At 38.5% G+C, this 18,285-nt stretch overlaps 1 protein-coding gene across 3 annotated transcripts in view; it reads left to right on the top strand.

The window, feature by feature from the left end:
• Elapor2 (endosome-lysosome associated apoptosis and autophagy regulator family member 2) overlaps positions 1–18,285 on the top strand; it is a 182,492-nt gene that overhangs the window by 160,595 nt on the left and 3,612 nt on the right. For all 3 annotated transcript variants that reach the window (XM_052722249.1, XM_052722251.1, XM_052722250.1), the window contains 3 exons: positions 3,925–4,051; positions 5,961–6,139; positions 7,135–7,300. In XM_052722249.1, coding sequence (XP_052578209.1) covers positions 3,925–4,051; positions 5,961–6,139; positions 7,135–7,300 — 472 coding nt within the window. The remainder of the gene's footprint in view (positions 1–3,924; positions 4,052–5,960; positions 6,140–7,134; positions 7,301–18,285) is intronic.

Genomic DNA, 18,285 nt, shown 5'->3' with positions numbered 1-18,285 from the left:
AAGTGCAGGTTCTCCAAAGAACCACAGAACCACACATACAGTCCAGGGGAACTGACCTGAACTGGAACTCAGTTGCACATATATACTCAAACTGATTGTGGTAGAAAGGCAGTTCAAGACAAGAATATCCAGCTGTCAAGTTAAATGCAAATGTGTTGGCCGTATCAGAGTCTTAGGCATTGAAATCTGCCTGGGGAAAGTGAGACCATAAAGAACATACAGACAGGAGAGAGACATGGTTGGTGGGGCTTTACCTTGAAGTAAAGTCTGTGTTTGATGAAAAGGGGGAATTCAATTACAGTTTGAACTTCACTGGGATGGTGGAGACAGTCAGATATCTAGGGCTTGCCAGCCAGTCTGTCTAACCTACTTGGAAAGCTCCAAAACACTGGGCTGCCATAGCTCAAAGTAAACTGGATGGTGTGGGGGGCCTGCCCCCACTTTTTCCCCCAGGGTACTCTTGAGCAGGGAGAAATGAGAAATATTTAGATAGAAATATAGAGGAGAGAGACAGAAACATAGGATAGCCTCGGGAAGGCCTGGGTCAAAACCCATCAGTCCCTTCTAGCTCTACTAAAGGGCTTTTAAAGGAATGCCAAGTGGTGGAGCAAAAGAACTCCCCCCCCCCCCCGCCCCACCAGTACAGCCAAGTGCAGACCATCCCAAACACCTGGTAACCACACACGAGGTCAAGCCATCCCCTAAATGCAGCCCTGCTGTGTAAAGCAAGCTCAGATCTCACTAGGTAGCTTTTGTGGGCTCCCACAGGATGGTACCTGAGGAACAACACTTAAGGCTGTCCTCTGACATTTGTATGCATGCACTCATATATGCACCCACATGAACCCACACAATAAACTAGTTAATAGGTTGAACAAACAGTTCACAAAAGATGAAGCACAAATGGCCAATACATATATGAAATAATGTTCAATATCCTTAGCCATGAGGGCATTGCAAGGTTAAAACTACATTGAAATTATATCTCACCCCTGTTAGAATAGCTATCACTAAGTAAACAATGAATGCAAAGATGTATGGAGAAGGGAATCCTTATTCACTTTTCTGTGAATATCAATTAGCCCAGTGATTTATGGAAATCAATGTGGAAGTTCCTCAAAAATCTAAAGATAGAACTGTCATATGACTCAACTATACCACTTCAGGGTTATACACCTTAATGACTGTCAATTAATGTGCCACACAGATATTTACACATCTACATTTGTTGGAGTGTTATGTACAGTATCCAAAATGGAAACATCATGATACATGTACACACTGGAGTTTGATTCAGCCCCAAAGAACAGAATTAAGTTGTTTGTAGGAAAATAGCTACAATTGGAGATCATCACTCAAAGCAAAATGAGTCAGATTCAAACATAAACATTCGATATTTTTCTCTTATTTCTAGATTCTAAATTTTATGTAGATAAAGAATATAGAAATAAATGACAAGAAAGGAGAAGTTAGACCACAAGGGGAACGAAAGAGAATATTTGGGAGTGGGTGGAAATGGAAGGTGAGGGATATGATCAAAGTGCTATTGTATTGATATGTCTTTATGAAACCCATCAATGTGTACAGTTAACATACCAATACAGTTTATGTTAAGGCCTTTCATAGGGAGCATATGTTTTTATTTTTATTGTCTTGTGTCTATCTTTTAGCTAATGGATATTTAGGAGATCTATGCTCAGCATTAGCCATGATTGGAAGGAAGCTGCAGGGAAAACCTCTAGTCACATGGACTGATAGGGACTAGAAGTTAAATAGACAAATTAGGATAATAGTCTCTAGATTTTGCACATTCATAAAAAATAGCTGTTTATACCAGAATGTTTTCAGATAGATTCTGGTTCAATTGGAATATATACAGCAATTACACAATAATTTAGAGTCAATGCTGTTTATCTGTTCCTTGGTCAAAGAAACAAGACAAAGTTGGCTCACACAACAGGAAGCAGGAATTCATAAAGTAGTCACTTAGGTTCTGCCTATGATTGCTCTGTGCATCTACCCCAGGTCTACATTATTATCCCTTTAAGTCATCATCAGGGAGACCCAAGATTGTATTGGAACACAGTGTTGTGTTGACCTGATGGTTGGTTGGTTCACTTAAGAAATTTTTGTTCTCCTGCGGTAATAGACCCTGGTTCTCTCCTCAGATTCTCTCCCCAGGGTATGTTGTCTTTGATAGGAACAATAATGCACTTGGCATCTGAGGCTTAGGGCTCTGCCTCCTGACTGTCCTCGTTGCTTTGACCTGGATGGTCCAGCAAGAGTGACTGACGAGTGATTTTTCTATCAGTTCATCAAGCCATTCTATCCCTTTGGTAGGAAGTTCTTTACTTCCTTCTGTCTTACTCCTCCTAAGTGTTCTAGACTCAGCTTAGATGCTCTGACTTCCAAGAAACATTTCCAGAAGCTTTTATTTCAGTTACTATATGTCTCCTAAAGTTTCAAAGAAAACAGCTTGTGGCCAATGAGATGGCTCAGTGAATAAAGGTGCCATGTGGTGGCCAAGCCTGATAGTCTGAGTTTGATTCTTGAAATCAATATGGTAGGAAAGAACACACACACACACACACACACACACACACAGAGAGAGAGAGAGAGAGAGAGAGAGAGAGAGAGAGAGAGAGAGAGAGAGAGAGAGAGAGAGAAAGGGGAGAGAGAGACATACACCCACACAGATACACACACAAGTAATTCTTCAAATTCTTAATAGAAGTATATAGTCATGACCACAACAAATTTTAGATCATTTTCATCATTTCGCAAAGAATCTCTGAACATTTTGACTCTCAAAGAATCTCTGAACATTTTGACTCTCATCTTTGGAAGTTTTCCTGTGTCCTGGCTGGCTGGCAGTCAGAACAAATCTCTTCTACTCACATCCCCCAAGTAAACGTACAGAGGCTTATATTAATTATAACTGCATGGCCATCAGCTCAGGCTTATTACTGACTAGCTCTTACACTTAATTTAACCCATAATTCTTATTTATATTTAGCCACATGGCTTGGCACCTTTTCTCAGTCCTGCCTTGTCATCTTACTTCCTCTGTGTCTGACTGGCGACTCCTGACTCTGCCCTTCCTCTTTCCAGAATTCTCCTCATCTCTTGCCCTGCCTATACTTTCTGCCTGGCTACTGGCCAATCAGCATTTTATTTATCAACCAATCAGAGCAACACATATTAACAATGTACAGAATGATATCCCATAGAACATCATCCTGTATATTAACCCTCTTCCAAACCCTAAACAGCAAACCATCTGTTCTCTGTCCCTATTCTAGACTTTCATATGGATAGCATCATGTAATACATATTTTTTCTAACTACTTTTCCACTTAGCATAGTATTTTCAAGGTTCATCCAAATTGTGGCATATCTCATTACTGCATTCCTTTATATAGCCAAGTAAAAGTCCATCAGAAAATTACACTTATCCATTCATCCAATGCACATTTGGGATGTTTCCACTATTGGTCATTCTGGGTGATGTTGCTGTGGACATTCATTACCAACCTTTGTGTGGAATACATTTTGCTCTTCTTGGGTTTATACCTATGAGCAGACTTGCCTGATTATATGATACATTCATGTTTAGTTGTTTGAAGAAATGCAAGACTCTCTGAAAGTAGAGGGGCTATTCACATTCCTATCTGCAATGTATGAAGATTCCCTTTTCTTCACATCCACCCTGTACTTGGCATTATTTGTCTGTTTTATTCTAGCCACCCAAAATGGTAGCATGAAGAGCTATCATTCTAGTTTCAGCTCCTTTAGCCATTTTCTGTTTTCTACAAGTGTTTCCTCAGCATTAACACAACACTACCCAGTATGCTTTGGGAACTTCAGTATTGAGTGGAGTGGACTGAGTGCATTAAAAAGGCTGCTGTTTCTTTAACATTTCAGCAAGTGCCCAGCTGGCACCTGTGATGGCTGTGCATTCTACTTTCTATGGGAGAGTGCAGAGGCTTGCCCTCTGTGCACAGAACATGACTTCCATGAAATCGAGGGAGCCTGCAAGAGAGGACTCCAGGTGAGGACTAACCTATACAGGCATCCTGAACAGATGTCGACTGCTATTCCCATGTCCGTGAATAAACAGATTTCTTTGGATGCTAAAGCTTCAAAATTGAACAAAAATAATGATTGCAAAAAATACCTCAGTGTGTATCTTTTAAAATTCTAAACATTTAATTTTTAAGGACTGTTTCAGTCCTATTTCCTTCCCTATTCTTTTCAGTTTTCCACTTTGTATTGACCGGGAATGCACTTCCACTATTCTGTAAGTATTTCAAGTACAGATGTGTATAGTTTACAGAATGTAAGTCCTTTACACATAGCTGAAAGAAGCAAAAAGGCTTCATGGCTTGTGAGAAAAGCACTCTTATCAAATTGAGATCTTAAAAGTCTATACCTGGTTCTAAGTATGTGTTAAGCATCATATCTAACATTATGCAGTAATAAAGATTTGAAGCGATACAGTGTTATCAGTAAGAGAAATGTTTTTGAATTTATCACCAAATTTATCTTAATCCTGTTCCAAAATCCCCTTCTATGCTGGAAGAAGGAATCGTCCAGTTGCTGTGTCAGTTGTCTGTCTGTTCCTGGTGATACCTGATCAGATGATTGGATCAGGCTTTCTAATGAATAGTTTCAGAGTAACTAAGAACTTTTCCCCAGTTACATTCTTTCTTTGACAGTATCTGAGGTGCTGACTGAATAGTTTGGCATTTTGGGTTTACATATATCATTATGATTTTGAGTTCTTGAGATGCTTAGAATATAACCACTAGACAATGGAACTTTTTAAAACATCTCTCATTCATACACACTTGATAAAGCTGTCTATACTTTCACACCAACCTTTTTGGTGGTGTTGGTAGGATGTATTTCAGATGAGGTCCACATGTGCTAGAGTTTACATTTACTCTGGTTTACATTTAGGTGATGGTGAACCTAAGTGTGCCTCTGCATTTCCCACTCCTCACTCTTATAAAAATGTCATCCATTTCAAAAGTAATTTATTGATGTTCAGTTCAATAAGAATGACAGCAGTTGTCATGAACTAAAAGCCACAGGATCACTAATAATCCTTTCTAAGAAAACATGCTGAAAGATCATATTTGAAACCTGACTGAAACTTCTCCTCATAGTAAACCATCATCCTGTATATTAGTTCATAACTCATAGTAGAAATGTGTCTGTTCACATAAGACATGAAGCAAAAACATGGCTTGATCCTTTTGTTGGAGTGTAGATCAAGTGAGTAGCATACACCAGAAAATTTAATGGTGAGCCAGATATAAAATATAATACCCCATGTCACTGGATTTAAAGATCATGTAAATAGCTACTGGTCATAATATATACTAAGCTATAGAAGAAAGAATGCACTGAACTATGATTTCTGTATTTGCTCTGCCTCATTTTATCACTTTACTTTTTAAAATGCTTGGTAAGACCCCATGTATCTGCTTTACTGTTCACTGGTTAATTGTCACTGATATTTAGGGCACATTGACATTGCTTTAGGAATTGAATCATCTACTTTGGGTTAGTGAGAATGCTTGGTATAGGTAGTGATGACCCTGGAATCATCAAAATTTAAGGAAAACAGTCCAAGCAAAGTGCCAAAGTGGAATGATTTCTATTCAACTTCTTTAGCATGTAGTGAACCCCTCTAATGGGACAGTGCATGTCTTTGCTTGACTTTTGCACCTTAATTCATTATTTACTTATTTTCTTTATATCTTTCCTTTCTTCCTAGATATTCTTTAATATTAACTGAATAGGAAATATCCTTTATGCTTATGATAAGCATAAGTTAGCAAAACTCTTTTCTTCTATGTGATAAGTTGACCCAGTACCAATTCTAGCTTTTACAGTTCAATCCTACTCTCATTTCTGATCTCATCTATGGTCTCATTTATTTGTTTTAAAAGGAAACATTGTATGTATGGAACGAACCCAAGTGGTGCATTAAAGGAATTACTTTGCCTGAGAAAAAGTTGTCAACCTGTGAAACAGTTGACTTTTGGCTGAAAGTGGGAGCTGGTGTGGGGGCATTCACAGCCGTTTTGTTGGTGGCTTTAACGTGCTACTTTTGGAAAAAAAATCAAAAGTAAGTAACCTCATTGGATGATCTTATAAGAACTAGAAAGTCTGCTTATACTGTGAGAATTTTAGTCCTAATTATTGTATGTTGTCCATTCTCTCAGTGCCACAAGACATTTCTCAGGCAAGGCATTTGAGAAAGTAGGGAGAATAAATGATTCTTATTTTGATAATTGAAAGTGGGTGGAGCATTACTGACCACTGAATTAGTCATTTGTTATAAAAATGAAAAAGTCTCTAAGTTACCCAGATAGGAGCAGGGCTGAGACTGGAAGATGGGTCTGTTTTTCTTTCTCTGACATAATCTAACTTCTTATTCCACCTTTCTCTTTTGGTTTCTTGAACAAAGATGTTTTCAAAGAAACAGACAAAGCATAAGGGCAAATATGATCTTTATTTATTTCAGGTCTCAAAGACAACGGTTCTGAATGTTAAGTTCAACCCTTGCATGTTTCTGTTCCATGGCTTGAATCTTTGGAAAAGATGTAGAACTTAGAGGGCTGTGGGGAATCTATGTTCTAATTTCTAGGAATAATTATAACATCTGAAGTCATAAGTAAAGAGAGAAAGTAAAAATGAAGTAGAGATACATACCATAAAAAGCAAATCATCTGCTTGATATTCTCATCTTTATAACCTAAACTTTAGAAAATGTGATTTGGTATTGACATATTAATACATCAAGGAAATGCATCCTGACCTCAAGGCTTTTCTTTGTCTTACAAATGTTCCCTATAATTGGATAGTAAGGTCAATGTAAAATAAGTGGTAAAATTAACTGTATTGAACTGATTCTCTGACATCCTAGGGAATATTTCTATGGCTGATAAATGAGAACATTTAAAGCTACAGCCACAGGTGAGAGGGATTTGCTGTTGGAGAAACTATACAGTATTATCAGAAGTATTTTAGAAGCTAGTATATGAATGTTTATAATAAATATGATTTTACTAATACTGTAAATGGCCAGCTTATTTACTTATTTATTTCACCACTGCTTAGGCTGGAATACAAATATTCTAAATTAGTAATGACGACTAACTCGAAAGAGTGTGAGCTCCCAGCTGCAGACAGCTGTGCTATCATGGAAGGAGAAGATAACGAAGAGGATGTTGTATACTCCAACAAACAATCACTACTAGGGAAACTTAAATCTTTGGCCACGAAGGTGAGAGCTGACTTTTAACCTGGAATTACTGAGCATTTGTGTATTGGGGCCATGCTGACCTAACACTATTCACGCAAGCTCTGCCATTCAGTCCATTTGTGTGTCACCACTATTTACTCAACAGAAGTACTCTTAGAAGTTTATTACATTAGATTAATAACTGAATGCAGTATTTATGAGTTAACAAAGTAGGAACAACCGGTACAGCCTCTGTGAGAGTTAGTTGAGAAATTTTTCTACATCAAAATAATTCAATATAATGTGACTCTATAACTATTAAAAATCTTTATGTTTGGTTTCTGAAAACTTAAATACGAGCGTCAGTCTACAGACTGAGTGGGTTCTATTTAGGAATATAAGTAGATATGTGTAACAACAATTAATGAAAAATAGCCATGAATTTTAAAGAGGGAGTGGTTGTACATGGGTAGGTTTGGAGGGAAGAAAGGGAACGGGGAAATGATATGATTATATTATGATCTCAAGAGTGAAAATTTAAAAAATTGTTGTATGCTGATAGGACAGTAAGTGCAAACTAAAGTGAAAATAAGTAAACTATAATATTTCTATAAGATAAATATGTATGCCATTATTTGCATAATAAGCAATTAACATAGCTGCTTTGGGGAATTGGAATCTAATGAGAATCTTTAAGCAAAACATTTTAGTAATTCTCAAGTTTTCACAAAGTTCATGTATCATTTTATAATCTTAAAAACAAAGTTTGGTTAATAAAAGATCTTATATTTACCTATACGTTTGTGTTTATTTTATTGTCTTTCTATAAAAAAGTTGCATAATCGATCGGGCAGATGTTCATGGTATCATGTCGGATGTCATCACATTATTGGCTTTGTAATGACAGTTATATACAAAGGGAATGTGAAACCGTAAATAGTCTTTGAAATCACATTTCTTTAACATGCTTCACTATTGAGATAGGAGATAAGAATTTCCAGCTTGGCCACACAAAATAAAAAGAAACAGAATGAAAAACAAGGAAGAAAATGCATTTCAAATCATGGCGTTGTGTTACAACAGATAGACAAATGACGAGGGATGACACTGGCTGGAATGATGGTCCAATGCTTAAAGCACTTGCAGTGAGGCAAGGGACTAGAGTCTGCATCTCTAGAACACGTGTGAATGCCAGGTGGGTGTGTGGTGGTCCATCTGTAATTCAGCCTCAGAAGGTGGAGCTGGATCCCCTGAGCAAACGGCCCAACAAGGTGAGCCGTGTCCGTGAGCTCTAGGTTTGTTAGCAAGACCCTGCCTCACTAAGTAATATGGAAGAGCCACGGGGATAATTTCTGATATCAATCTTGGGCCTCAGTATGCGCACACATCTATGCATGTGGGCCCACACACCTATAAACATGCAGGAACACAGAGATACATGAAAATAATAAAAAAAATACATTTGTGACATGATTTAGTAATCATTCCCTTTCACTCTCCTAATTTAGATACATAAATGTGGGAGATCACTTAAGAATAAAATAAATAAATTATATTTCTATTGCAGTTTTTCTTTTATTAATTTGGGATTTTATGGAGGGTATGATTGCTGTGGAATAACAAATATATAGTGATGGTCAAAAGTTAAAGTTTTGCCCTATTTGCTAGTGAACAAGTCAGCCTACCACATTTTCCTGTATGCTTTAGAAGACAGAAAACCAGACAGTTTAGAATTTGCAGAGATGTACTGGGCAGAGCAACAGTACCAGTCCCCAGTTCCCAGTCCCCACAGTTATGTGCAGAGGAAATGGGCACATGTTTGCATTTCTAAGTGTTGAGAGTGTGCCTTTCACTCAGCATGAGCAGGAAGCATGCTTGTCCTTTGTTCTCCATTTTCCTGGATGGGTAAGAAGCTGTCCACTGCTTCAGAGGGAGAAGCCATTTCCAAGACAAGTAGGCATGCCTGGTATTTGCTGTAGAAGAAGAAAGCACTTCAACCTTGAACACTGCTTTCTATACAAACATACTACCCTAATTGTTTTTTTATTGTTTGATAGGTTCCCACATTTATATAATGAATTTTTGTCACTTTCATCCCCCACTCTTGAAAGAAAATAGTATGAACCAAAACAAACCAGTGTTTTCTTCATAGAATGTGCAGAAATGTAAGAAAACCATAGAGAATTATCTCATAGTCATATCTAAACTGCATTTCTCTATCATCTTGGCTTCTGATGAATTTTCAGTGAATTCCATCCATCACTCTGCTTAGAGAGTGCCTGAGGCTGGGAGGAAGCCTTGTCCGTTTTCTCCATCCATCATTGAAATGAAGCTGGTGTCAATAGGATATTAAGCATCAAGAGGAGGCTAGTTTGCATCATTATCCTTAACCATATGCCGCTTCCAGACACACCTAGCTAAGCATAAACATGTCATAAACCATTAGGCTCTACTTTAGAGCAGTAAATGTCTTTCTTGTTTTTGTGTTGGCATTTCTACTCAGCGAGGGACCTTTCCACAGACAGAAAGATGTTTCTGCCGTAAGATTCAGGTGGAATAGGGTCAAGAATTACCCCCCCCACCCCCCACCTCCCCACCCCCGCCACACACAAAACCCAACATAGAGGCCTAATGTATTTCCTACTTTTTTTTCTACATGGGCTCTGTGAGCAATGTATGCACCTCAATGATAATTATCATTTTAATCTAAGACATGGCAATCTATCAGGATAATGTACAGCAGGATGTATTAATGGTTGTGTAGCTTTTTCTCCCAGTGTGAATTATAGGATAGTTATATTGTTTATAATAATGTACAGAGAATGAATTCCTAGTAATTTGAATGTCCTTAGACATGGGGCCACCTAGTTGAAGGCAGAGACAAACGTATAAAACCTTTACTAACTAAATGACTGCACAGGGTGAGTGTGAATAACAAGTAGGTTATTTACTCATTTAGAAAGCTTCTTATATCCTAGAGAATGCATGATTTATTTGGGATGTTTCCATAAAATTGAATATTATTTTGACCATTCCTAAAGATAAAATCACCATTTCTAGGAAGCAAGCAAGTTAACTTCTGGTTTCTACACTATGGTCTCGGTGTTATGTGCAAGGTGTCTTTGGAATTTATTATTAGTTACAGTTGTTGGGACACCAAAGTAAGACCCACATCAGTCAGAAAACACAAGCTGACTGTGCCTTGAAAAGAGCTTCTTTGATGGCTAATGAAATTTAGGGGTTTCAACCCATCCCAAATAACTGTGTCCCTTTGTTTTCAAGATGGACAGTCAATTTAGCTATTCTACTTGTCTATACCACAAATGGGGTGGCATCTATGGCCCCATGAGATGACTGAATGGTGTCTATGGGAATAGTGGTGTTGGTTATTATTGGGACAGAAGCTGGGGCCATCCCCCCACTGCACATGATTGATTTCTCAGTGAGTGAAAGGGATGGTCAGAAAATTGTGAGTGGAGCATATAGTGGATATGGCAGACCAGGAAGTCATGTAAGGTATTTTTTACCACTTTGAGTGATTCACAGCAGGGTTTTTCTTCAGAGGCTGGTGATAGAATGGCACTGAAGGAGCTCAATGGTGTCATTTCTTTACCTCTCTGCATTTAAGATGTATCTTTCCAAGTGTCCATCAGTTATATTGTGTCTCTTCGTTGTCCGTGCCCTATTCTGCAGTATATCATCACCTATTTCTACTCATCTTCAGTTGGCACTCAGATTTATCCTCTAGAAATTCAAGTGCAAGAGGGCCAGGGAACTTTAAAATCCGTGAAAACCTACAGTATGCCCCACTTTCCTCAATGTGGGCTGTTACAGGGAGCTATGGTGAGCAGCACACATGACAAGGGATTATTGTCCTCTTGATGCAGGGTCATGACAATATAACAAGACATTCTAGCCCTCACTCAAATCCCCTCACAGGTCCAGAAAGGGTAGTAACTTGGGGTGACTACATCCAGCACAGTCAGGATGAAAACTTTGCTCCCAGGCTCCCTAGCATACTCTAGTCGTATGCATGTTCTTCACTTCCTCCTGGTGACAGGAAGTCTTAGTTTCTCTACTAACCATTGTCTTCCTTAACAGCCAGTGACAGGGTAGATGGAGATTAAGAGTGAAGAGAAAGAATGTCAGAGAGCAAATGGACTTTGCTCTTGTGGACAGTCAGCTCAGCTGCTGCTCATTGTCCAATAAAACTGATGTTTTTCATCCATCCAAAGTCATGCTGAATAGCAAGGTTATCATTCCTGACGTTATCTGGTTTAGCTTTGGGCCCTTTGGATCACAGGCCACATCACAATTGCTTTCTGTGTGAGGCCACAGATTTTCTGTGATTTGTTGATTTACATACCAGAGCCCCTCCTCTCATCAAGAATCTATTTTAATCTGGTGTATTTTTTATTGCATCTAGTTAATTCTTGGGTAATTCTTTATACTTAACATAAAGGATAGAGGAAATTCCTACATTATACCTGGCTATAACACTTTATCTGGATTCTATTTGGTCAATTTCTTATAATACACTGATCTCCTTATGCCTTAGAAATCCATCTTGGAGCTAAATGCAAGTTCAAACACTAGTCAGTTCCTTGCAATATGTGCTTGTGGGAATTTGTTTTTGGGAAAATCTCCCAGAGAAAACCAATGCTCTGTAATCGCTAGTCAGGAAATGCATAAAACCTTGAAGCCTTTTTTTCTATTAGCTTTTATTTAATTAAGTTTGTGTGTGTGCATGTTTATTTATGCTTCTATGTGTAGGTATGTGTGTATATGGGGAGGGGTGAACATGTATGTGTGTGTGCATGTGTGTAGAGGCCAGAGGTCATTCCTCAAAGGTCTGGCCCCAGGTGTAGTTTACATTTTTTTTTTTGAGACAAGATCTGTCATTGGCCTGAAGCTCACCCAGCAAACTCCAAGGATTGGCCTATTTTCTCTCCCTGTTGTTGGGATTTTAAGAGCCTACCACTCCATGTTCTTTTCACGTGGGCTCTGGGGACCTAATTTGGGTCCATGTGCCTTCAAGGCAAGCACTTTACTAACTGAATTGTCATTAATTGGTCTAAAGTTGGCTTGTATAAACTTGTTAGCTTTGTTGTCTTGGCAAAAGCCTCAGAGATTGGTAGAACACACCTCTGGGTATGCCTGTGAGCATGTTTTGAGAAATTCTTGAATTATGAAGACTCTCATTTAAGCACATGATTGAGAAGTGGGTCTTTGTTAGAGAAAGCAGGTCATTGGTGGGTGTGTCTTAGGGTCTTTATCTTGCTGTGATTCCTTCTTAATATTTACTTTCTGTGCTTCCCATCTGCTGGGATGTGGCTGTTCTGCCATGCCTTCCTCATAGGATTGATCAATTCCTCCAGAACTCTGAACCAAAACAATCTTTCCCTTGCTTTATTTCTCTCAAGTTGTTGGTCACAGTGGCATAAAGTAATTGGCACAGCTTGGTAGAGTTCAATGTTCTGAAACCTAAGATGGCCAAGCTGTTGTAGTTTCTAACAGACATTGGGTCGTTCAACATCTCCAAAATTAGCCAGAATTCTAACTCATCAGGCTTCAACCCACTAGTGCTTTTCACACGCCCCCTTTAGTGCTGAGTATAGATACTTGTCTTTGTAATTTTTATCTAAAATAAAATAAATCCTTCCTTCTTACCAGGATGAAGTTCTGTGTTTGTTCTTCAGTTCTATATCTGAAGCTAACAGCCTGATTAGTAAGGAAGTCCTTCTGCTCAGGGGAGAATTAATATCTGGGCACTGTTCAGGAGCTGGCCTCAAACCCCATAGTCTACTTGCCTCTTCACCTGTTCCTTTTCATTATCCGGCAGTAAAATGTAGGACCCCTTATGCTTTGGGAGTTTGGTCAACATGTTTGCTGCAATCTTTTTAAAGTCTTGGGGATTCATTTTCTGTCAATACATGTTAATCAGCATTTGGAACTTGAATCCTGCCTTATTTACAAAGCCATGTCTCCATTAGCAAAACCGTGAAGAATTCTAATGATTTTGAAATGTCACTGTACTTGCAAGCCAACACGTGGGTCTACCATGGTTTCATATTCTTTAGAAGGCTTGAGTATCCCATGTTAGAAACAAAACACATTCGATTATCCACAGTAGGAAAAGCAGCCAATTTTGTTTAGTTTGATCTGCACCTTCTGTAAGGGGAAAATGCTAGAAGATGCCTGCATATACAGTATATTGTGTTATGGAAGAGTAACCCCTGTCTTGGAAAACTTTGTAATAGTGTGCTTCCTGTGTGCTCCATATCTGGAGGCTCTGTTTTGAGCTTTCAGGTCTGTAAGCAGGCTTTGCCTTTGCTCTGGAAGAAGGTACCATTTCTATCATTCAGTAATTCGAGTTTTATTAACATATTTGAGATTATTTAGAATGAAAGATAATCCACGTCTTTAGTGTGTAGAAGTCAAGAGAGAAGAGCCTCCCATAGTTTACCAGGTTTCTCTTTACTGGGCAGTATTTTCCAGGGAAGGATCATTTACATGCCAGGGGATATTTAAAGGAAAAATAATGCTTAAGCCATATCTTAAAGAATACCTGGAATTGTTCAGGAGAAGAGTAAGTTAAACTATTACAAAGACTTTGAAGCATTTCCTTATATTGTGGTGCCCACACCCATTATACTAAAGCCAGAACATTGAAAGATGGAAAACTTTCTTAGAAAAAAATAGAGATCAACAGAGATACTTCTCCATGAGAAAGTTCAGAATATTCATTTTTAATATAACAAGTTCAGTGTGCTCTTTTGTCCGCTTTGAAAAATTTATTGTTTTCAATAATTAAGTCAACATACAAAGTAATGTGATTCATTCTAACATTTCACACATACATGTTACACATTTTTGTTTCCCTCCCTTGCCCCCCCATCCCTCTTCCCCACTCTTGTTCTTTTTCTTCAGACATTAGTAGCCCACCCCTCTTTCATATCACATGTATTCCATTCCTATACCCCCTCCCACCTTTTTAAGATCTACTCTTCCCATCTTATGTAGCCCTGTCTAGTTTCAGCACCTCCCCCACCCACCCAGATATGCACATACAAGAGAAAACATGCAGTGTTTTGTCCTTCTTAAACTGGCTTATTTCACTCAGAGGATGAGTTAGAGTTTCATCCACTTTCCCCCGCTGCAAATGCCATAATCTTGCTTTTCCTCCTGGCTGAATAAAGTCCCATGATGTATGTATATAATCATAATTACTTTATCCTTTCTTATGTTTATGAACATCTAAGCTGGTTCTGTTTCTTCCCTGTTATGAATAATACACTAATAAGTGTGGGTATAGAAGTATCCCTGTACTCATAGTTAAGTCTCTGAATAGAAAACCAGGAGAGATAAAGTTGGATCACATGGTAGTTCTATTCTTAAGTTTTTGAGAAACCTTTATATTAATTTCCACGAGGGCCCCACCAGTTTACCTTCTTATCAGCAATGTCTAAGCGTTTCTTACTTCTCATAGTTTTGCCAGAATTTGTTACCATTTGTTGTCTTGATAGCAATTGTGACTGGGTAAAATGGAATCTCAAAGCAGCTTCAATTCGCCCTTTTCCTGCTGGATAAGAATGTTGAACACATTTTAAAAAATTTATTGGACATTTGTGTTTATTAACTTTCAGCCTATTTATTAATCTAATGATTTTGGTGTTTGGTTTTTGCAGTGCTTTATAGGTTCTAGGTATTCATAGAGAAGTGCAAAAGATGCTGGATAGCCAAAGCGATTCTAAGCACTGGTGAAATATCCGATCTTAAATTATATAATGAAGCAATAGTAACAAAAACTGTGTGGTACTGGCACAAAGACGAGCATGTAGACCAATGGAACATAGCAGAGGACTTAGAAATAAGCACACACAGTGACAGCCAATTAATTTTTGACAAAAGTGACAAAACACATATTGAAAAAGACACCCTCTTCAGCAACAGATCCTGGGAAACCTGAATAACCACATGTAGAACAACGAGGCTAGATTCTCATTCTTCACGTTGCACACACAAAAATCAAAGTGAATCAAAACCTTAATATAAAAATTGAAAATTTGAACCTGCAGGATGAAAATATACAAAAGTGCTCTTCAGGATCTAGGATCTAGGCAGGGCACAGGCTTTCTGCACAAGGACTTTCTGCAAAGGACTCCAGTAGCAGAGAAAGTAATCTCAAGAATTAATACAACTACATTAAATTAAAAAGCTCATACATAGCAAAGGAATTGGTTACCGCAGTGAGAAGACCACCTCATGAAGAATGGGGAAAAATCTTGCCAGTTATGTCAAGAGTTTTTGGTTGTTGTTTGTTTTTGTATTTTTTTATTTTTTAAAATGAAAGTTTGAACTATCGTAGAAAATATGAAACAATTATATATGATAAAACCATTAACCTCCCACCTAATTTTATTATATTGGCTTTGTTGCATATCTGCCCATCTCTCTACATTTTTATTGGAGTCTTTTTATATTGTTTTAAAGTAAGCTGCAGACCTCAATATGACTCACCCCTAAAGACTTCAGGATATATATTTTAAGGGAAGTGCATGCATTGTGACTATCACATGATTTGATGAATTCTGGGAAAGGTGTATACTTCAAGTTCCATGACAATTTAGCACACTTTCCTCCTGAAAGTGACCTCTAGTTCTTTTGCATGGAATTGGGTTCTGATCTCCCAAAGGCAAGTGCTGTAGCAATCTTTTAAACCATAGATTAGTTTTGTGTGTTTCAGAGCCTCACACGATCACATCATACAGTGTGTCATATTCTGTGAAAATTTGTCTTTTTCTCTGAAGAAAATTTGTGAGATTCATACACTCTGTTTTAATCAGGAGTGAAAAACTTTTTATTCATGAGTGATGCAGTATTACCTGGATGCATCTTTCTAATGGACACCTATGCTATTTCTAGTGTTTGGAGAGAGCTACTGTGTACATTAAATCTTGTATATACCACTTAACAATGGGTATCCATGATTTGAACAAGCAAAGCTATACATTTTTACATCTCTTTGCTTTAGCTCATATTCTAAAGGCCATAACTTATTTGGTACTTTCCTAGTGCTGTACTGCATCTGCATGTTTATTTGCCTTGACTTCACTCAGCAATTAAAAGAAAACTGCAATTAAGTTTTTGTGTGTTTTTAAAGTTTATTCTCTGATCATTTATAAGGTACTATAAGATGCTTTTCTCGTTTGGGGGAATGTGATAACTTTATCATTACTTTTAACAGTAGACATTATGGAGACACATCATGCATGTGTACCTGGTCACCCAGTATCACAAGAGCAGGAGTAGGGTCTCTTAGCACAGAGGAGAGGAAACAGAGTGGGAGAGGTGTTGTAGGATATGTAGAAAAGCTTCCTGGAGCCTGTGCAGATTCTCAAGTCCAGGGCTTAGAAAAGTTATACTGTGTGGCATCCTTACAGGGAAGATCCTGATTTGTCTAATAGGTGCTAGAGCTAAGAAGTCGCCATTTCCCAAAGCCCAGTCTCCTGTTTGTCTTCTATAATGTGATATTTCAATGCATTTATTTTAGAGGCAGAGTCCCGCTGTGTAACCCTCAATCCTCTGCACCTCCCAAGTGGGCTACAGGCATGTAGGCATACATCAGCACACTCTACCGTCCGTCCATTCATTTCCATAACTGCTCATTAACAATTTGCCTAATGTGATAGGCTTGTCTTGAGTCTTGTTTTAGAAGTTTAGAGAGGAAGACATCTGCTTCCTACCACCAGGAAGTCTCACTCTACTAGTGGCACCATAACTAACTATATAGACACCTATGCATACACATATAGCCATGTATATGCATCTTACGATATCATCATTAGGAGCATAATTCTGTTGGAATGAAAAGAATGTGGCTTTATGATCCCTATGTGATTTAAGTGTTTGAATTTAAATATTACCCCGAGAATAGACAAGTACATGCCTCCATTTCCCTTATGATTGTGTTGAGCTACATCTTCTCAAGAAAAAACCACAGAACCTCAGATTTCCTTTCTAGGTTATTTCTGATACTCTAAACATTTAATATGCCATTGGCTTGTTGGAGGCAGGCAGCTTTTATACTCAGGTGTATCCCTAAAGTGTAGTCCTGGCTTCAATGCTGTGGGGTGTTGCTCGAGTTTTCCTGCCTGGCCCACAGTCAGGATAAATCTCTGCCACCCGCCAGTCCCACAGCCATCAGACCCGACCAAGTAAACACAGAGACTTATATTGGTTACAAACTGTATGGCCGTGGCAGGCTTCTTGCTAACTGTTCTTACAGCTTAAATTAATCCATTTCCATTAATCTATACCTTGCCACATGGCTCGTGGCTTACCGGCATCTTTACATGCTGTTTCTCATCATGGCGGCTGGCAGTGTCTCTCTCACCCAGCTTCCTGTTCTCTCAATTCTCCTCTCTGTTAGTCCCGCCTATAGTGGGGTCCTAGTAATTCAAACTATTCATAGTTATTCTAAAAGTTAGTTGAACCCTGGTCAACATGAAACTGCAGACAAGTTCTTAAGGAGCCCGTCAGCAAGAATACTGAGGACGTTAGCCCCATCTCTCAGAGGCTCATCTTTCCAGAATAGCATGGAAAAGTAGTGGGTTCCTATGTAGAGTGTGATTTAAATATACTGGGTGTTATTCAGGAAAAACCAAAGGCAAGGTCCTTTCTGTCAGCTCTTCAATGTCTGCTCCCTGTCATTTTCTCATATGACGTAACTTTTAGCACACTTTTATTCTCAGCAGGGACTTGATAGCTGATTACCTTCAGTCTCCCTCTTTTCTTCCCCTTCCTCTCACTCTGTCCTTCTTCCTTCCCTTCCTTCTTCCCTTTAAACTAAGGGAAGGAGTCTAGGGCTCCGTGTATGCTAGGTGGGTACCTCATCATTAAGCTACACCTCAACCTGTATTTTCTTTTGTAAATTTTATTTATCTGTTTTAGACATGTGTCACAGTGTGTGTGTGAGTGTGAGTGTGTGTGTAGGTTAGAAGACAAATGGTGGAATTACCTTATCT

Source organism: Peromyscus californicus, unplaced genomic scaffold (assembly GCF_007827085.1).
Source record: "Peromyscus californicus insignis strain IS unplaced genomic scaffold, ASM782708v3 Scaffold_6__1_contigs__length_162567912, whole genome shotgun sequence".
Classification (NCBI taxonomy): domain Eukaryota; kingdom Metazoa; phylum Chordata; class Mammalia; order Rodentia; family Cricetidae; genus Peromyscus; species Peromyscus californicus.
The sequence above is the reverse complement of the archived record's forward strand: the minus strand, read 5'-3'. Positions and strand labels throughout refer to the sequence as shown.